The following is a 21,523-nucleotide window of genomic DNA, read 5'->3' as shown; positions in this document are numbered from 1 at the left end:
CTATTTCCAGTTGAGAACCTCTGCATAAGATGATAGTCATAAATGTATTTACGGGGACAAACACTTGTCTACCTGAACAGATACAGGACATCTTTTCTGCGTTTGTCTAGTTCTTTGGAAACATGCAGCCAGGAAAATCATTTCCAAAACTTTTCTAAAACTTGAAGAAACTCAAAATGAAATTGTGGGAATTATTAATTTGCTGCAAAGGACATAACTTTTACCTTGGGTGCCATTAATTCCACGATATCCGCATGTGCAAACGCATAACAGTCCACAGAGTATCTCCCTGGGAAGTCATGAAGTTCAAGCCATAAGACTGAGCCACTGTAGCCAATTGATCCAGATCCAGATTAAATCTACACAATGTGATGGAACGAGGGTTTTTGGCTGACATAGCTTTGCCAAGTAGCTGAGACAGCGGCTCCATCAATATTCTATGATTCTGCTTTCATTTTGTGGATTTAAGTTCCACCAATGTAGCCAAAGAATTACCTGTAACACTGTGCACGTAACAGTTAGATTGTGTGAAGCTAATTGTTGTGAAAGCCAATTTACTCACCGATATTATTTGGGGAAAGAAATCTGCCTTACTTGGTTTTCCCTTTATGCGATTCCAGACCAAATAATATGGTTGAATCTTAACTGTCTTGCTTTCGGGCCAATTCAAATGTGCAATAAATGAAAGTGCTCACAATACTCCTAATGCGGCCTGACCAGCGCCTTATAGAACCTCAGCATTACATCTCTTGAGAGGATACCCACTCATGAGAGGGTAGCTTCTACCTCACCTATGTGAGTGAAGAAAGAAATGGCATGTTGGCCTTTATTGCGAGGGGATTTGAGTTTAGGAACAAGGAGGTCGTACTGCAGTTATACAGGGCCTTGGTGAGAGGTCGTAGGTGAGGAGGTCGTATAGATTCACCAGGTTAATTCCTGGGATGGCGGGACTGACAAATGATGAAGGAATGGGTCGACGAGGCTTAATTTAGAAGGATGGGAGAACATATAAAATTCTTAAGGCTAGATGTAGGAAAAATGTTCCCGATGTTGGGGGAGTCCAGAACCAGAAGCCACAGTGTAAGAATAAGGGGTAAGCCATTTAGAAACATAGAAACATGGTGCAGGAGGAGGCCATTCGGCCCTTCGAGCCAGCACCGCCATTCGTTGTAATCATGGCTGATCGTCCCCTATCAATAACCCGTGCCTGCCTTCTCCCCATATCCCTTGACTCCACTAGCCCCTAGAGCTCTTTCTAACTCTCTCTTAAATCCATCCAGTGACTTGGCCTCCACTGCCTTCTGTGGCAGGGAATTCCATTAATGCACAACTCTCTGGGTGAAAAAGATTTTTCTCACCTCAGTCTTAAATGACCTCCCCTTTATTATAAGACTGTGACCCCTGGTTCTGGACTCGCCCAACATTGGGAACATTTTTCCTGCATCTAGCTTGTCCAGTCCTTTTATAATTTTATAGATGAAGAGATATAGAACGGAGATGAGGAAAAACTTTTTCACACAGAGGGTTGTGAATCTGTGGAATTCTCTGCCTCAGAAGGCAGTGGAGGCCAATTCTCTGGATGCTTTCAAGAAAGAGTTAGATAGAGATCTTACAGTTAGCGGAGTCAGGGGATATGGGGAGAAGGCAGGAACGGTGTACTGATTGTGGATGATCAGCCATGATCACAGTGAATGGCAGTACTGGCACAAAGGGCCGAATGGCCTACTCCTACACCTATTGTCTATTGTATTCCAGTCCTCTTGATATAAATGCTAGCATTGAATTTGCCTTCCTTACTAATGATCCAACATAAAATTGACTTTTTGGGAGTCCTGCACCAGCACCCAAGTCCCGTTACATCGCCAATTTCTGGATTCTGTCTCCATTTAGGAAATAATTTATGCCTTTATTCTTATTACCAAAATGCATAACTCCACACTCTGCAGAGTCCTTGCTTTCTCAACACTGCCTATCCCTCCACCTATCTTAGCATCATCTGCAAACTTGGCTACAATGCCTTCAATCCACTATTCCAAATCATTAATAAACAACGTAAAAAAGCTCCTTTTATTGCAACTTTTTGCCTTCTGCCATCCAGCCAACCTGCTATCCATGCTAGTATCTTCCCTTCAATACCATGGGCTCTCGTCATCCCTAGCAGCTTGACGTGCGGCATCTTGTCGAAGGCCTTCTGAAAATCTAGGTAAACAACATCTACAGCCTCCCCGCTGTCTATTAATAACTTCCTCAAAGAACTTCAGCAGATTCGTCAGGCAAGATCTTCCCTTCACAAAACCATGCTGACTTTGGCCAATTTTATCGTGAACTTCTAAGTACTGCGTTACCTCATCCTTTACTGACTCTAACATCGTACCAACCACAAGTCAGGCTAATTGGCCTATAGTCTTTGCTCCCTTGTACAGCAGGATGATATTTGCAATTTTCCTGTCTTCAAGAATCACTCCTAACTCTAGTGATTCTTAAATTTTGGAAGGGTACATCAATACCAACGCTTAAAATGTGGATTGCAAGTATGTTGGACACCGTTCATCTTGAGGAAATGCGATTCTTCCTAATGGATAAATCAGACCAATTCATAACGAGTTGGTCTCCATTCGTTGTTTTTTTGGAATCATATGGTGCAACACAATTGTAAAAAATAACTGTTTCAGGACTGGACGAGGGTTGGTCAAGATTATAAATAATGATCTTTTCTTTTTTATTTTATTTTATTTTCCTATTTTCTCTCTCAACTTTCTTCATTTACTCGTTTTCTTTCTTCACACACTATATATTTCACATCTTTCTATCCTTTACTATCTAACTTCTTTTTCTTATTCTAATCTTTTTTCAATGTAACAAAAAAAAAACAAAACAAAAAAAAAAACTCTAGTGATTCTTGAAATATCACAACTAATGCCTCCACAATCTCTGAGGCCACCTCCTTCAGAACCCTGGGTTGCAGTCCATCCAGTCCAGGTGACCTATCCACCCTGAGACCTTTTAGTTTTCCCAGCACCTTCTCCATAGTAATCGCCACTCCACTAACTTCCACCCACTGACTCTCTGGGATTGCAGGTGATCCTGCAATTAACCTGTAATTATCTTGCAAAATCAAACCATAGAAGATGTTGGAAATTTGAAAAACCTGAAAATATTTGTGGACTGTGGACAAATTGATAGCACGCAAACAAAATGTTTTCACTGTACCTCGGTAAACGTGACTATAAGAAACTAAAACTAAAAATACTACAATATTGAAATAAACACGCAAAATATTGGGAATCTCCAGTCACTCGTGCACAACCTGTGAAAGAAAAAGGTTTATGGTCATTACCTGGTATATCATTCATTACAATCAGTGTTATATGATGAAAGTTTTTTGGCCTGAACTAGTTTTTTTAATACAAACTTCTCTTTCCTTCTATCCCTCACACCTAAGGTGACTTGGTTTAAAAACAGGGATGACATGCTGGCAGTTATTCCTAAACTTGATACAAGCCTGGAGGATTATCTGAATCTCCAAGAGCATTTGACCAAAGTGGAGAAGCTCCAGGGAAAACTGCTGCAGGAAATAGAATTTCTGGAAGGAGCTGAAAATATCTCTGATCATCCTGCTCTTACCTTAGAACAAAGGTATGTATTTAATCACCTTGTTAATTTGTTTCACACTGTTTCCTGGTAACTGCTCAGATTTACCTCACATTGACTGTACCATGTAGAAAATAAGGTGCTAGATGCTAGCTTACAAAAAAGGACACAAAGTGTTGGAGTAACTCAGCGGACCAGGATAGGTGATATTTCGAGTTGTGGTGGGGGGGGGGGGGGGGGGGGGGGGGGGGGAGGGAGGGGGGGGGGGGGGGGGGGGGGGGGGGGGGGGGGGGGGGGGGGGGGGGGGGGGGGGGGGGGGGGGGGGGTGGGGGGGGAGGGGGGGGGGGGGGGGGGGGGGGGGGGGGGGGGAGGGGGGGGGGAGGGGGGGGGGGGAGGGGGGGGGGGAAAGGAGGAGGGAAAGAGGAGGACCAGGACAAAGCATAGCAGATAACGGGTAAACACAGGTGAGGAGGGGTTTTGATTGGACAAAGGCCAGATATTAAAACAAAAGGTGGGAGACAGAAGACATAGTCCTGATTGGACTGATCCAAGATGGGGAGGAATCTGCCTACAGACAGAAAGTGACACAGCTGGCGTCCTGGTGCCTTCGTAACAACCTGGAGGTCATTGCTCTTAAGACAGTGGTATTGATAGTAGACTTTTGGAGAGCTATATACATACTTAGCCAATAAACATATTCATTCATGTAAATTGCCAGAGGAACGAATGTAGGTGGAAGCAAGGGAAAGAATAGGTGTGTCCAGGTTAGAAGTTGCCTAAAATTGGCAAATTTGTTATTTATTACATTGGGTTGTAAGTTAGCCAAGCGGAATTTTGTGTTGTTCCTCCAATTTGAGTTTGGCCTCACGCTGGCAATGGAAGAGGCCCAGGCCAGAAGTGTCGATGTAGGAAGGGGAATTGAGATGGTTAGCAAAGGGAGGGATCCATCTGTGATAGCAGAGGGGAAACAACATTTATTAAAGAGGACATCCAGGTTTCCTGGAATGGAAAGCCTCATCTTGGGATGCAGCAGAGACAGAGAAATTGAGAGTGGGAGATAACATCTTAGAGCTAGGGGGAGAGGTGGTGTAGTCCAGTTAACTGTGGGAGGCAGTAGGTTTGTAGATGTTAGTCGATAGTCTGTACCCTATGATGGAGATCTAGAAAAGGGGAGAGGTTTCAGAGACAGTCCAGGAGAATTTGAAGGAAGGGTAGAAGTTAGTAGTGAAGTTAATGAAATAATGAGTTCTGTATGGGTGAATGAGGCACCGATTAGTGGTGAAAGTGTTGGAGGATAGTGACAGTGTACGGCTAAACCAAGGTCTGTTTGATGTTACCGATAACGTCAGGCAGAGCAGGGGCCCATGGCTACACCTTTAACATGGAGAAAGTGAGAGAAATCAAAGGAGAAGTTTAGGGTAAGGTTAAGTTCCGACAGGCGGAGAAGAGTGATAGTAGAGGGAAATTAATTGGATCTCTGTTCGAGGAATAACTGGAAGGCCCAGAGAGACCTACCTCGTGGGGAATGGAGGTGTAAAGGGACTGGTTGCCCATGGAAAAGATGAGGTGATGGGAGACTAGAAATTGAAAGTTATTGAAGAATTGAATGACGTGTGAGGTGTCTCCGAGGTAGGTGGGAAAGGACTTGAGAGGCGTGGGGGAGGGAGGGTAGACAAAACTGCTGGATAAACTCAGCGGGTGCGGCAGCATCTATGGAGCGAAGGAAATAGGCAACTTTTTGGGCCGAAGGCATGTGGAGATGAGTTTAGTGGGACAGAATTAGGCAGAGGCATTGGGTCTGTCAGGTCAGTCCTGTTTGTGGATTTTGGGGAGGAAAAAGAGAAGCGGACAGTGCGGGCTGGGGAACTAAGGTTGGAGGCTGTGCGAAAATTGGCAGAGGCAATGAGATTAGAAATGGTCACTGAGATGATGGCCTGATGTCAAGAGGTAGGTATAAGGAGTGCCTGAAAGCTGGCCTCAGCAGGTTGAGGTCGGTCTGCCAGATTACAATGGCACCTTCCTTATGGGCAGGTTTACTAACAATGTTGGGGTTGTTGAGAGCTGTGCGTTCAGAGGGGGTGAGATTGGTGTGAGCAAGGGGGATTAGAGGTCAGGATAGTTGATGTCGCACTGGCAGTTGGAAATAATAAGGTCCAGAGAGAGTCGGCAGGGGGAGTTGAAAAGGAAGGGGTTGAAAAGGAAGGAAAGGCGTCAGAAGGGGTCATCACCTGACCATAGAAAAGGGCTGAGAGGCGGAGGCAATGGAAGGGCTCTACCTCATGGTGGGCCCTAAAGGTGTGGACATAGGAGTACACAGGTAAGGCCTTTTTGGATGACTGATCGTTCTGCATTCGAAAGAGGGGGGTCGGGAGGAGAATGGTGAAAACACAGCAGGGTGAGGGCCGGGATAAGAGGGGAACAGAGAGGTGGAGGTAGGTTCAGGTGAGGTACTGTATGTAAGGGGGGGGGGACCAGAGGAAACCCATGTGGCTGCAGGGAACTAGAAAACTCCAAACAGACAGCAGCTAAGGTCAGGATCGAACCTGTGTTCCTGGTGCTGAGGCAGCAGCACTACTAGTTACGGTACTGTGCCCTTGTCTGTTGGAACTGCTTTTGTAGCAAGGTTACAAAATTTTGAGATTTTAAAAATCAATTCTGCAATTCATCCCATCAGATAAAGCATAAAAAGAAGTTTAATTTGACACCTAATTCACTTTCATATCTTCAGTATTAAAGTTATGGCCATTTTCATACTCGGAAATTAGCATCTTGTTCGCTATTGCTTTTCCATTGACTTAACACAAAAGGTATGATCAAGGACAGCCAAAAGCCCATAACTTTCTTAAAAATTAAGAGAACTGAAATAAATTTTCAGTTATTATAGATTGAAGCATTCTGAAACATATATAAAACAATCTTACTTGGATGACCTGAAATTAAAGCATATAATTAGTTAATTACCTAATTGTAGCTAATTACAAAATTCAATTACTAGATCTAAACATCTATTCATTTCTTAAGAAAAGATTAACATTTTTAAATAGCCTAAGTGTCCAAATAACATCCACACAAGAATTCACAATATAACATGATTTTTAAATCTCATTGTCATGAATTTATAGGCCAAATGGCGCCAAAGTCGCGCACACGGCAAGTGGCAGAACTGCAGCGCCGCTGAAAGTGAGTTTTGTAACATACCTAGTTTTTGTCCATTCATTTACCAGTAAGGTATCCTTTTAATCATGTCTGTTAGTGGTAGGAAAAATGGTATGGTCCTGATACATTTATTACCATCCTTCCACTGAACTGAAGCAGCCTGCATTGTACATTGTGCTTATGCATTGTTTCTATTTTCCAACATGATACAGGGAGAACGAATTAATGCAGTTTTATTAAAATGTCCTGTAATATTTTAATGTTTCAATGTGATGCTGTTGGCAACTGTGGCAGAATCATAAAAATAGTGTAAAATTGAATATTGACTATGTATAATACAACCTCATTTTCCATTCAGATATTCAGAACATACTCAGCTTCAGTCTCAACAACTGGCTGTACAGGATGCTATTCAGGTGAAACTGAATGACTTTGAACAGTGGATTACACAATATCAGGCTGCCTTTTCAAGTCTGGAAGCTACACAGCTTGCAAGTCTGCTTCAGGATATCAGTACACCTCTGGACTTGGGTAATGGCCTTTCACTGACAAACCTCCATTGAACTTGGTTCACGTGAAAAAATATTTCAAATAAACTTGAGCTTTGCATAATAGAGAAAGATCATGAAGCCCATAGTTAGTTATATTTGAGTGAGCCGGAATATAACGCTAATTCACATCCGCCATCACTCAAGTAAATTACAGCATTAGATTTTCTTCTCTGCATGTGATATAGTGAAGCTCTGGACTGTCTGTCAATCTGGCAACATATTTTCACACCATTGGATGTTATTCCATTACCAATATACTTCTAATTTATTTTGACATTACATGATAGTGTAAATGTTGCTGTGATCCCAGTAAGTTTTAAAGAAGAGTGATACCCAGGGTCCCATTGAGCAGAAGGGTGCATGGAAATGGCACCTCGTGGACCAGATGCCAAACCATCAGGCTCTTTGAATAATTGGATAGCAGATTAGTGGAGTTTTACTGCGGTTCTGTGCGTTTCTGTTGTTAATAACCTCGCAGGTTTTGTACATATACAAAAGCATGTGACCTGAGAAATGTTCTGAATATAAATATATATAAATGTATAAAGAGAGCGCAATATGAACAACGGTACTTGATTCTAGTAACAAACTAGATTCTGTTTCCCAGGACAGAGCTTACATTGTTTTTGTATGTGATGTTGATCTAAAATAAAAATAAATACTAGACTGGGTATAATTTCTTCATTATTATAAATGTAAAATCTGCATGAGCAACTGCAGGTACATTTTAAGCTGCTTTACCTATTGCTCAATATAAAGTACATTTTTCTGCCTTGACCATTTAGCTGTGATCCCTCATTCCCCTCCGCCCTCATTATATTTTAATATAGGTGCTCCAAGCTATGTCCCAGCTACAACATTCCTTCAGAATGCTGGTCAGACGCACCTGATCAGCCAGTGTGAACAGCTGGAAGGAGAGGTTGGAGCATTGCTGCAGCAACGTCGTACCATCTTGCGTGGCTGTCTGGAGCAACTTCATAGCTACGCTGCTGTAGCTTTGCAGTACCCCAAGGCTGTTTTTCAAAAGCATAGAATGGAGCAGTGGAAAACATGGATGGAAGAACTGATTTGTGACATGACAGTGGAACACTGCCAGGAACTGTATCGAAAGTACGTACAATGTGAACTATGGTGTGAACTAAATGGAAATTAGATTGATAGACACAAAATGCTGTAGTAATTCAGCGGGTCAGAGGGTGGTGAATCTATGGGATCTGTGGAGGCCAAGTCAGTGGATATTTTTAAGGCAGAGATAGACAAATTCTTGATTAGAATGGGTGTCAAGGGTTATGGGGAGAAGGCAGGAAAATGGGATTGGGAGTCAGAGATCAGCCATGATTGAATGGCAGAGAAGACCAAGCTGAATGGCCTTTGACAACGCCCAGAGGATTGTCGACTGCCCTCTCCTTACCTTGGAGGACTTACACAGTTCCCGCTGCATCAAAAAATCCCAGAGTATTATAAAGGACATGTCCCACCCCGGACACTCCCTGTTTGAACTGTTGCTGTCGGGCAGACGGTACAGATCTACAAGGACAAGGACAAACAGACTTAAAAACAGTTTTTACCCCACTGCTATAAAGGCACTAAATGTAGCCGACAAGGAACGCAGGGGCGATACGTACTAAGGGACTGTGGTACACTGTGAAATCGACAGAAGGATGTAGGGTTGGGTGTTTATGCGTGCTATTTTCATGATATTTATTTTAGTTGTTTATCTTTTTTTTAATATTTTACCTTGTATGTATAGTTAGCTTTTATAAATGTTTGAATGGTGCACTGACTAGCTGACATTTTAAAATTTTGTTGTACATGGTTCATGTTACAATGACAATAAAGAAACTATTCTATTCTATTCTAATTCTACTCCAACTGGGTCAGGCAGCATCCTTGGGGAAAATGGATGTGACGTTTCAGTCTGTCCATTATCTTCAAGTATGCTGCCTAACCCATTGAGTTACTGAATGGCCCATTGAGTTACTCCACCATTTCATGACTATCTTTGGTATAAACCAGAATCTGCAGTTCCTTTTTATTAGATATTGTATCGAGTTTACTCGTAAATGAACTCTTGTAGCCACTCAACATGGAATAGAAGTGTGAATGGGCTGACCACAGTAAAGCCAAGTTTTGGTCAAATCATTGTAGACTTATGAACTTATAGATAAATAGATAGTTGTCGTCATTCGTGATAAACTTTGTTCATCTATATCTATATTACTAAAAGTCTGATCTTGACCACTTCCTGTTGTTCTGCATATATTGATTTTAGAAAAAACACTGCCACTAATGGCTATGATTTTTGGCCATCTTACTCGGAGTCGTGCAGGACGAGGATTTTTCCCATTGATGAAAAATAAAAGAGTTATTAGTGTTTAAAAACTTTTGAGATTCTCTCTCCTGAAGGCCATGCCCCTTCCGGAGGGACTATAAAACCCGGAAGTGTTGAGTGCCTCAGTCTGTCTGTGCAAGATGGGGGAGCGAGGGGGTCGCGTCTCTCAGTCTGAGCTGTGAATAACACTGAACACATGTCTACTAAACTGAGTGATTTTACTGTCCTGTCGGTGCCCTTAATGTGGTTTGAAAATATAGTTTGGAAATGCTAAAGCTGTGTTGCCTTTGGTTTGGAAATGCTAAAGCTGTGTTGCCTTTGGTTTGGAAATGCTAAAGCTGTGTTGCCTTTGGTTTGGAAATGCTAAAGCTGTGTTGCCTTTGGTTTGGAAATGCTAAAGCTGTGTTGCCTGATTAAAGTTGCCTTGCCTAATTAAAGTTGCCTTGCCCAATTAAAGTTGCCTTGCTTTCTATATAATTAAAAGTCTAAACCTGACCACTTCCTGTTTGATTTTCGAAAAAACACTACCATGTACGGCTGTGATTTTTGGCCATCTTACTCAGAGTCCCCCTCTGCTCATCAGGTGCCGAGGATTTTTCCCATCGATGAAAAATAAAAGAGTTATTAGTGTTTAAAAAATGTTGAGATTCTCTCTCATGTCAATCACGCCATTAAGGCTACACCCCTTCTGGTGGGAGGCGGGGAGGGACTATAAAATCCAGAAGTGTGGGCGTGGCTCAGTCTCTGCAAGATGGAGGAGGGAGAGGTCACGACTCGCTGCCTTTAGTGGCCTTGCACCCTGCTTGAAGTGGTAAGAAACTGCACTTAAATTTGGTGGCCTGGCACTCTGCTTGAAATGGAATTTCAAGGAATAGCTGTGAGTCAACTGCCAGCCCAACAGCCATGAGCGAGTGAGCTGCCAGCACAACAGGCTTGAGAGACTGAGCCGCCATACTATGTCCATACTAGCCCTCTGGAAACCGGTCCCGTCAGCCCACAACACCCATACTAGCGCTCCAGAAAGCCCCCCCACCCCTCAATGGCCACTAATATTGGAATTGGTGGAGAGGTGGAATATTGTGTTGGGGGACCAGCCCTTCTGTGTGATGCTGGGACCCAACGGGTCGCACTTAGTCTAGTATATTACTAAAACTCTCATCTTGTTTGTTTCGATGCATGCATGTCTGTGATCTCTGATTCGGTGATGTCCTCCAATTACACCAAAACGGTACACGATAGCGGTGCAATTTTTGGACCACCTTACACACAATTGTCATGTGGTGGTTTGTATCAAGTTTCGTTCAGATTGATGTTATTTTACAATTTATTCACATTTAAAGCTTAAAAAAATATTAAACCGAGTCCCCACTTGCCCATAACAGTGTATGATGTCACAATGGGATCTTATTTACATAAACTACCCCGTTCACTTACAAAAAAAAAAATCGAGATTTTCATTGTGTGTGTGTGTGTGTGGGGGGGAGGGGGGGGGGGGGGGGACGGGACGTTTGATCCACATACAGAATAGTTTGGTTAAAGGTTTAGAAAAGTGGCTTTTAGAATTTGATGAACGGATACTCTTGAAAGCACATATTTGCGCATGATATAATGATAGTTGGCAACCAGTTCCCAATGGGAATGATTGACAAAATCTGTCAGAATATTTGCGGATTGGTTTGACAGGTAGATGCACTGCAGCATAATTATAGGCAATGAGCCTGAAAGCTGCTACCATCTGCTATTAAATCGCTGGGAATTTTTATGCATGCAACTTTCTCTTTCTTTTCTAGGTATGAGGTCCAATATGCTTCCCAGCAGCCCACAACAATCTGTCAGTTCATAACAGCCACTGAGATGACTCTTCAGCGTTTTGCAGCAGATGTTAACAGTCGGTTAATCAGGCAGGTTGAGAGGCTGAAACAGGAATCTGTAACGGTGCCCGTATGTGAAGAACAGTTGAAGGAAATTGAGCGCTGCATTAAAGTTTTTCTCCATGAAAATGCTGATGAAGGATCCTTAAGCCTGGCTAGTGTGATAATCTCTGCTCTTTGCACATTAACAAGGTATTGTTTGTTCTATGTGTAGCTACTTGCTGCACCAGCTAGTTAACATTTAATAATTATAAAAGTTTGAGCTTTAATTGGATTAATCCATCATCCGAACTTCCTGCTTTGTCAAATGCCGCTTTTATTCCCACAAATGTAAAATGATCCAAGAAAAGTGTAAAATATCTGGTTTAAGAGCCTGAAGTTGACTTGAAATTGGATGTATACATAACTGTTGCGATGAGTGAAATGAAGGGTGTGAAACAGTCGTGAACGGTGCAGCGGTTAAAATCTTAAAGCTCAATTATACCCGACTGTTTTGTTGTTTTAGGCGGAACCTTATGATGGAGGGAGCTGCATCAAGTGCTGGGGAGCAGCTGGTTGATTTGACTTCCAGAGATGGTGCTTGGTTTTTGGAAGAGCTCTGTAGTATGAGCGGCAATGTCACTTGCCTTGTACAACTTCTTGAACAGTGTCAACTGGTTCCACAAGATCTTGACATCCCAAACCCTAGTGAAGCATCAGAAGCAGTTCATTTGGCTAATGGAGTGTACACTTCCCTCCAGGTTAGTGTTGGAATGAATTGTTAGCAGAATGCATTTCATAGAACTGTGCAGTACACCTTTGGCCCACCATGTCCTTGCCGAACCAGATGCCATCTAATCTCTGCTGCCTGATGTGATCCATATCCCTCCATTACCTGTATATTCATGTGCCTGTCTAGAGCCTCTTAAATGCCACTATCGTCTCTGCCTCCAACACCACTCCATGGCAGCCCATCCCAGGCACCTACCACTCTCCATGTAAAACAAAAACTTCTGATGGATCTCCCCATAACCTCACCATTCACAGAAAACAAATAAGTTTGTCCAACTTCTTCTTATTGCTCTAATGTAATAGTTACCAACCATTTTATCTCCTCTTCCCATTCCCATTCTGAACTTACTGTCCTGGACTTCAACCATTGCCAGAGTAAGGTAACAGGTAAACTGGAGAAACAGCACCCTGTATTCTGCCTGGGTAGCTTGCAACCAAATGATATAAACATCGAATTCTCCAAATGTAGGTAATATGCAACCCATCTCTTCCTGTGCCCCAACCCCACTCCCAGCTACATTCCTTCCCTTCATTTCACGATTTGCAACCCCTCTTATCTCAAACCTTTAGTCTTTTCATCTCAGGCCTTTGTGCAAAGATTTGCCTATCAAAGCCCCCCCCTTCCCCCCCCCCCCCCCCCCCCCTCACCTGCATCCATCTAGCATTTGCCAGGCTTTGCCATGTCCCTCCTCTCCCAGCTTTCCTCCCCACACTCCACCACAATCAGTCTGAAGAGGGTGCCCAACCTGAAACATCTCCTGTCCATATTCTACAGGGATGCTGCTTGACCAGCTGAGTTACTCCAGTTCTGTCTCTTTTTTCTATCCTCTGATCCAGGCAGCATTCTGGTAAAGCTCTTCTGCACCCTCTCCAAAACGTCCACATCCTTCTGGTAATGAGGTCACCATTCCAGAGGAATGTGATCATTACAGTAAGAAGGATAAGAAGAGGGAATATAAACTAAAGGACACAATTGTGAAAAGATTACTAGAACACACACAGTGTGGTAGAGTTATACAAGATAGAAACAGACCCATTGACCAACTGAGTCCATGCCAACCATCAAGCATCCATTTTCACAAATATTTTTTTATTATTCTTCCAACATCCTAGGATTCTAGCACTCGTCAACATGATAAAGACAATTGACAGAACCCAACTAGCCTTGCATCCCCCAGAATGTGGCTTCTGAGTGCAGGTTGAAATGTTTGAAAACATACAAAAACAAGGAAGTAATGATGAACCTTACTGAAACACTCTATTGGTCATACTGGGGAATTATGTCTAGTTCTGGGCTTTCCCTTCAAAGATGAGGTGGTTTTACAAAAGAGATTTACTTAAATGATTTTGACTTTGCGACACCGTGGATTGTAGAAGCTGAGTATTCTGGATAGAGGAGGTTGTAAGGGTATCTGATGGAGGTATTTACAATCGATAAGTATTGTAAAGGCTGAAAAATCAGAATGTCTTCATAATAGCCAAGGTGCAAGGAGGCATAGAATGAAGATGAATCATAAAACAATCAAAAGTGCTGCATTTTGTTTACACAGCAATAAAGATTTGGATTTATCTTCTTGGGTGGTAATGGAGGCAACTTCCATTAGAGATAGTATTCAGGAAGACTACACACCCATGAGAGAGAAAGTGGGACTAGTTAGATTGCTCTTCTGTAGAGCAGGTATTAACTCCAATGGGCTGAATGGCCTCCCTTCACACTGTAACCATTCCGTGATTCAGGTGTGTGTTCTGATAATATTTGAACTATTTTGTCTATGTTTAACAGGAGCTAAACACCAACTTCAGACAGATTATCTTTCCAGAAGCCCTCCGATGTTTGATGAAAGGAGAGAATACTTTGCAGAATATGCTGAATGAGCTGGATAGCATCATTGAACAAACAACTGATGGGATTTATTTGCAAATGCTCATAGATTCTCTACAGGCTTATCTAAGGAATGCTGCTATGGGAATGGAGGAGGAAACCAATGTTCATTATATTGATGTTACCAGGTAAGTGCCAGTAATAGAAGGAAATATTCATCACAGTGCCCTCCATAATGTTTGGGACTAAGAGCCATCATTTATTTATTTGGCTCTGCATGCCACAATTTGAGATTTGTAATAGAAAAAAATCAAATCTGGTTAAAGTGTGTGGGAGTGTGTGTGTGGGTGTGTGGGCGTGTGTGTGTGTGGGAGTGTGTGTGTGGGAGCGTGTGTGTGGGTGAGTGTGTGTGGGAGCGTGTGTGTGAGTGGGTGAGTGTGAGGGAGTGTGTGGGTGAGTGTGTGGGAGCGTGTGTGGGGGGGCGTGTGTGGGAGCGTGTGTGTGGGGGTGTGTGCGTGTGTGTGGGCGTGTGTGTGTGTGTGGGCGTGTGTGTGCGTGTGTGTGTGCGTGTGTGTGTGTGGGCGTGTGTATGTGTGGGCGCGTGTGTGTGCGTGCGTGTGTGTGTGTGTGTGTGTGGGAGTGTGTGGGAGAGGTGTGTGGGAGCGCGTGTGTGTGTGGGGCGCGTGTGTGTGGGAGCGTGTGTGTGGGAGCGTGTGGGGAGTGTGTGGGAGTGTGTGTGGGAGCGTGTGTGTGGGAGCGTGTGTGTGTGTGTGTGGGAGCGTGTGTGTGTGGGAGCGTGTGTGTGTGTGTGGGAGTGGGCATGAGTGTGGGAGCGTGTGTGTGTGGGAGTGTGGGAGCGTGTGGGTGGGGCGGTGTGTGTGTGGGAGCGTGTGGGCATGAGTGTGGGGCGTGTGTGTGTGTGTGTGGGGAGCGTGTGTGGGTGTGTGGGCGTGTGTGTGGGGCGTGTGTGTGTGGGAGAGTGTGGTGTGTGTGGGAGCGTGTGTGGGAGCGTGTGTGTGTGGGAGCGTGTGGTGGGAGCGTGTGTGTGGGAGCGTGTGTGGGTGGGAGTGTGTGGTGGGCGTGTGTGTGTGTGGTGGGGCGTGTGTGTGTGTGGGGAGCGTGTGTGTGTGTGGTGTGTGTGGGAGCGTGTGTGGTGTGGGGAGCGTGTGTGTGTGGGGTGGGTGTGTGTGTGTGTGTGTGTGTGTGTGTGTGGGTGTGTGTGTGTGTGAGTGTGTGTGTGTGTGTGTGTGTGTGTGTGTGTGTGTGTGTGTGTGTGGGGAGTGTGTGTGTGTGGGAGCGTGTGGGTGAGTGGGAGCGTGTGTGTGGGAGCGTGTGTGGGAGGGAGTGTGTGTGTGGGAGCGTGTGGGGAGCGTGTGTGTGGGAGGTGTGGTGGGAGCGTGTGTGGCATGAGGTGGGAGCGTGTGTGGGAGCGTGTGTGCGTGCGTGTGTGTGGGAGCGTGTGTGGGTGGGAGCGTGTGTGGCATGAGTGTGGGAGTGTGTGTGGGAGCGTGTGTGGGGAGCGTGTGTGTGGGTGTGTGGGGAGCGTGTGTGTGGGAGCGTGTGGGTGGGAGTGTGAGCGTGGTGTGCGCGTGTGTGTGGGAGCGTGTGTGTGTGTGGGAGTGTGTGTGTGGGGTGGGAGTGTGTGTGGGGAGCGTGTATGTGTGTGTGGGCGGTGTGTGTGTGGGAGTGTGTGTTGTGTGTGTGGAGTGTGGGTGGGAGTGTGGGCATGAGTGTGGGAGCGTGTGTGTGTGTGTGTGTGTGTGGAGCGTGTGTGTGGGTGGGAGTGTGTGTGGGTGTGTGAGTGTGGGAGCGGGTGTGTGGGAGCGTGTGTGTGGGAGCGTGTGTGTGGGAGCGTGTGTGTGTGGGGTGTGTGTGTGGGAGTGTGTGTGTGTGTGGGAGCGTGTGTGTGTGTGGGAGCGTGTGTGTGGGAGCGTGTGTGTGGCATGAGTGTGTGTGTGTGGGAGCGTGTGTGAGTGTGTGTGTGGGAGTGTGTGTGTGTGGGAGCGTGTGTGTGGGAGCGTGTGTGGGAGCGTGTGTGTGTGTGTGTGGGAGCGTGTGTGTGGGAGCGTGTGTGTGTGTGTGTGGGAGCGTGTGTGGGAGCGTGTGTGTGGGAGCGTGTGTGAGTGTGTGTGTGGGAGTGTGTGTGTGTGTGTGGGAGTGTGTGTGTGTGGGAGTGTGTGTGTGTGTGTGGGAGCGTGTGTGTGTGTGTGTGTGGGTGGGAGCATGAGTGTGTGCAGGCCCAGAGCTGCGGGAGAGTCAGAGTGAGTTGGTGCCAGGCCGGCACCTCTAAAAATACATTGTCTTTTTCTTTACCTGTTTGATAATTATAGACAATAGGTGCAGGAATAGGCCATTCGGCCTTTCGAGCCAGCATCGCCATTCAATGTGATCATCCACAATCAGCACCCCATTCTTGCCTTTTACCGATATCCCTTGACTCTGCTGTCTAGCTTTCTCTTGAAAGTATCCAAAGAACCAGCCTCCACCGCCCTCTGAGGCAGAGAATTCCACTGATTCGCACTCACTGTGTCAAAAAGCTTTTCCTCATCTCCGTTCTAAATGGCTTACCCCTTATTCTTAAACTGTGATCCCTGGTTCTGGACTCCCCCAGCATCAGGAACATGTTTCCTGCCTCTAGCGTGTCCAAACCCTTAATAATGTTTCAATAAGATCCCCTCCCATCTTTCTAAATTCCAGAGTATACAAGCCCAGCCGCTCCATTCTATCAACATATGACAGTCCTGCCATCCCGGGAATTAACCTGATGAACCTATGCTGTACTCCCTCAATAGCAAGAATGTTCTTCCTCAAATTGGGAGACCAAAACTGCAAACAATACTCCAGGTGTGGTCTCACCGGGGCCCTGTACAATTGCAGAAGGACCTCTTTGCTCCTATACTCAACTCCCCTTGTTATGGAGGCCAACATGCCATTTGCTTTTCTTCACTGCCTGCTGTACCTGCATGCTTACTTTCATTGACTGATGAACAAGGACCCCCATATCCCGTTGTACTTCCCCTTTTCCCAACGTCTCCATTTAGATAATAATCTAATATTTATATTTCATATAATAATCTAATAATTATATTTCATGATAATTAGTGAGTGCAACCATGCAATATTTTGTCTTATTATTAAATTAAGTATTATATGTTTTATTGTACTAGTTATACACTGGGATGTGGTGATAGGCTATCATCTTGTTTGACCCTCATGGGAGACTTGGGAAACGGTGTAATTTCAAGGTACAATTATCAAAACATTTCTGCATAAAGGGGGCGCTGCTCTCTATTACCCCCGACTGGGGCATTACCCCTTGGGAACCCTACCGGGGGGGGGGGGGGGGGGGGGCAATGCCCCCGGACCCCCATCTCTCTCTTCCTCTTTTTTCAGATTTTTCCCGTCTCACCCCTGATGACTACAGAGGTCAGTGCGACAGGCCTGTAGTCTTTAAGACCAGCAATCCTTGTCTCTTTGGATACAGGGACTATAGTGGAGACCTTGAAGCAGGCAGGGACAGTACAGGTTTGCAGGGACTGGTTGAAAAGCAAAGTTTCCCATTATCATGGTTCCAAATTGAAGAACTAATAGATGAGAAAATGGACCATCAATGCTCTATTGCAGTACGAATATAGATAAGTTAACCATCTTGTGTGTCATTATTATGTAGTTTAGTGTTGTCCTGTGCAACCTGGTCTAATGGATTGACTGATCACCTTCTCAGATTTCCCTGAAAATCAGTGTCTACATCAGAGAACACATGTAACACAACAGAAAACAAGGTCTCAACTCCAAATTCCAATGGGCATTTAGTAATAATTCGAGCTATATCAATGGTTTGTAACTTCGGAGGAACTTTGAGTTGAAAGTTGATTTTTCTGTTGTGTTCGTTGTAACAGAGGTGTACAAAACATGATTTTCAATCAAATCCGAGATGGTGAGCATCCAATCTTCTTACTTACTTTTATTAGGTACAGAATGCAATCGACCAATACCAAACAATTTATATACAAGTCTCCGATAAACCATCAATGTTTGCTAGATTTTGGTCCTTGAAAATGCGATTTTTGGACATTGAAAAGTCCTTGAATTTATATCTGTTCCAAGTGTACGAACCCTGCTATACAGTTCAGAATTCATTATGCTACTACCATCAGCAGTTGTATCATCAATGAAGATAAGTACCAGTACCTTCAGCAGTCATACATGCCCAGGCCATAACACCCCCACCACCGTGTTTCACAGATGAGGTGGTATGCTTTGGATCTTGGGCAGTTCCTTCTTTCCTCTATACTTTGCTCTTGCCATCACTCTGATATGTTAATCTTCGTCTCATCTGTCCACAAGACCTTTTTCCAGAACTGTGTTTGCTCTTTTAAGTACTTCTTGGCAAACTGTAATCTGGCCATCCTATTTTTGCGGCTGACAAATGGTTTGCATCTTGCAGTGTAGCCTCTGTTCGTGAAGTCTTCTGCGGACAGTGGTCATTGACAAATCCACACTTGAAGAGTGTTTCTGATCTGTTCGACAGGTGTTTGGGGATTTTGTTTTATTATAGAGAGAATTCTTCCATCACCAGCTGTGGAGGTCTTCCTTGGCCTGCCAGTCCCTTTGCGATTAGTAAGCTCACCAGTGCTCTCTTTCTTTATAATGATGTTCCAAACAGTTGATTTTGGTAAGCCTAAGGTTTGGCTGATGTCTCTTAACAGTTTTATTCTTGTTTCTCAGTCTCATAATGGCTTCTTTGACTTTCATTGCCACAACTTTGGTCCTTACGTTGATAAACAGCAATAAAAGATTCCAAAGGTGATGGAAAGACTGGAGGAAAGACTGTGATAGCTCTTGTAAGGAGGCATTTAAACACACCTAAGCAATTACAAACACCTGTGAAGCCATGTGTCCCAAACAATATGGTGCCCTGAAATGGGGGGCTATGTATAAACACAGCTGTAATTTCTTCATGGTGAAACCAAAATGTATAAAAATACCCTTTATTAAAATCTGACAATGTGCACTTTAACCACATGTGATATTTTCTATTACAAATCTCAAATTGCGGAGTACACAGGCAAATAAATAAATGATGGTTTTTTCCTACATGTAAATGTTTTTTAAACATTGTGATAATGCCTGCCTCAACTACTTCCCCGGCAGCTTGTTCCATACACCCACCACCACCCTTTGTGTGAAAAAGTTACCCAGTTGAAATTATCTAGAGATTCTGTTTACTTGCACAGGTTTTTAGAGTGGAGAAGGTCCAGAGCAGGTTTACAACAATGATCCCTGGAATGAGTGGGTTCACATATGATGACAGCACTGGGCCTGCACTTGCCCCGTTTAGAAGGATGAGGGGGGCCTCATTGAAACGGCCTGAATAGAGTGGATGTGGATATGATGTTTCCACTAGTGGGAGAGTCTAGGATCAGAGGCCATAGCTTCAGAATAAAAGGATGTACTTTAAAAAGATGAGGAGAAATTTCTTTAGCCAGTGCTGAATCTGAAATTCATTGCCTGTGGGGCTCGTGAATGGATATTTTTACAATAGACGGTGGGGATTGACTGATTCTTGATGGATGTCAAGTTTGTTAAAGTACTGATCACTAAGTGCGTGGAAATGTTAGGGCTTTATAGTATGTAAGTTGTTCAGTGTGATAAATGATTGTTGTTTATTGTGGTTTGTTACTGCCAAACAAACAACTCCAACTGCAGTTTGATTCCTTCAGATTTTAATCATTGGCAATTTAACATTTGTTGGTACTTTGATCCTTTCACCTCCTTCTTGACCACAGATGCTGTGAAGTTGTGATGAGTATAACCAGGAAATGTTTGTTGTTGTCTGTATATAAAAAATATAATATTTCCAGGAACAATTTTGTAAAATGAGGGAAGAGGTAACAGATTAAAGTTTAGCACCAACAGATGAAATATAGCTATTGTGTTTGCAGTTTTGAATAAGATTTATAGATTTTGTCCACGGATGCTTTTTTAGTTTTGTTATACTTTTCAATTCCTCTTTTTAGAATGTTGCGAGCGCAGTACACTGAATTAATCCAGCCAAGAAGTGTGGATGGGTCAGTGGAGGAAACTCCCAAGATGTCTGCTGGCCAGATGTTACTCGTGGCTTTTGATGGAATGTTTGCCCAAGTTGAAAGTGCATTTGGTTTATTAATTGAGAAGGTACTGTTGTACGTTATGTTCTTTATTCGTATAACCTTAAATTCGTATAATCTTAAACATGGAAGATATTTTCGGTACTGTGTGGTTTACGCATGGAAATGTTGAGTTGCAGTTCTTTGTATCTCAGCTTGTCGTTGATTTGACTATTGTAATTGCTTCTCCAGTGTCAAGTTACTTTACGCATGTGAAATGAGACAAGTTATGGCATGTAAACCACCCAGGGATTTACTTTTGTAATGATAAAAGCCTTCATTATAGCTTCACTTCACCACATAGTTTTAATATGTAAACAATATTATGCTTTCATGTAATAAGTAATGCAAATGGTTTTTATAGTTAAACAAGATGGAAGTACCACTAACGTGGCGGAAAATTGACATAATTAGAGAGGCAAGAAGTACACAAGTTAACTTCTTTGATGATGATAATCACCGACTTGTGCTGGAGGAAATATTCTTTCTGAAACGACTGCAAACAATAAAAGAATTTTTCAGACTTTGCGGCACTTTTGCTCATACGTTATCAGGTAGGTTTTTTTTTAATATCTAACAGTTCAAAGCTTTTAAATTAATTGCTTTTAAATGAGCAGCTTATCATATGATAATGAATTCATGTTATGAGCTATTTTCCATTTTAAGCAGACATGCTGTGATCACTGTGAAGAAGGTTCTCGGCCCAAAATGTCACCTGTTCCTTCTCTCCAGAGATGCTGCCTGTCCCGCTGAGTTACTCCAGCATTTTATGTCTATCTTTGATTTAAACCTCGATCTGCAATTTCTTTCTACGCATGTAGGGTTATGTTCTTTGACGTGTGGTAGCTTCTGGTAAAACTGTTCTTTGTTGCCTTTCCTGAAAATGTCTAGGCTCTTCACCATTTAGTAAGAATTATATCAGTAACGTTGAATTATCTTAATTTGAATAAAGCATCTTTGGATTATGGTTCATTTAGCTTTGTTAACATATTTTTTCAGCCAGTGTTTCGCTTTGATTTCCTAATTTATAAAATGATTACATTTTACATTTTGAATTTATTCCCAAAAGCAGAAAGATTTCTTCAGCCTACACCCCAGAGAATTCACCTGGCGAGAGTGTCTGTATATCTCATGCTAATATTGTTTGTTTTTGATTCAAAATTGATCATGAAGTCTGTACCTGAACATTCCTCCACAGTAATACCTGAGCCATTGTGTGTTTCCCCAAGATGGAATGTGTTTAATGCATTTAGTTTGTGTCTGAATCCTTATTTATTTTA

At 43.5% G+C, this 21,523-nt stretch overlaps 1 protein-coding gene across 1 annotated transcript in view; it reads left to right on the top strand.

Moving 5' to 3' along the window:
* The window catches only part of smg1 (SMG1 nonsense mediated mRNA decay associated PI3K related kinase), a 154,926-nt gene that overhangs the window by 92,990 nt on the left and 40,413 nt on the right, over positions 1–21,523 (top strand). Inside the window, exons 46-53 of the mRNA XM_055651886.1 lie at positions 3,443–3,636; positions 7,106–7,278; positions 8,129–8,408; positions 11,421–11,693; positions 12,007–12,241; positions 14,056–14,282; positions 20,115–20,271; positions 20,608–20,797. Coding sequence (XP_055507861.1) covers positions 3,443–3,636; positions 7,106–7,278; positions 8,129–8,408; positions 11,421–11,693; positions 12,007–12,241; positions 14,056–14,282; positions 20,115–20,271; positions 20,608–20,797 — 1,729 coding nt within the window. The remainder of the gene's footprint in view (positions 1–3,442; positions 3,637–7,105; positions 7,279–8,128; positions 8,409–11,420; positions 11,694–12,006; positions 12,242–14,055; positions 14,283–20,114; positions 20,272–20,607; positions 20,798–21,523) is intronic.

This window comes from Leucoraja erinacea, chromosome 20 (genome assembly GCF_028641065.1).
Source record: "Leucoraja erinacea ecotype New England chromosome 20, Leri_hhj_1, whole genome shotgun sequence".
Classification (NCBI taxonomy): Eukaryota; Metazoa; Chordata; class Chondrichthyes; order Rajiformes; family Rajidae; genus Leucoraja; species Leucoraja erinaceus.
Note: the sequence above shows the minus strand (reverse complement) of the source record. Positions and strands in the feature narration are given on the sequence as shown.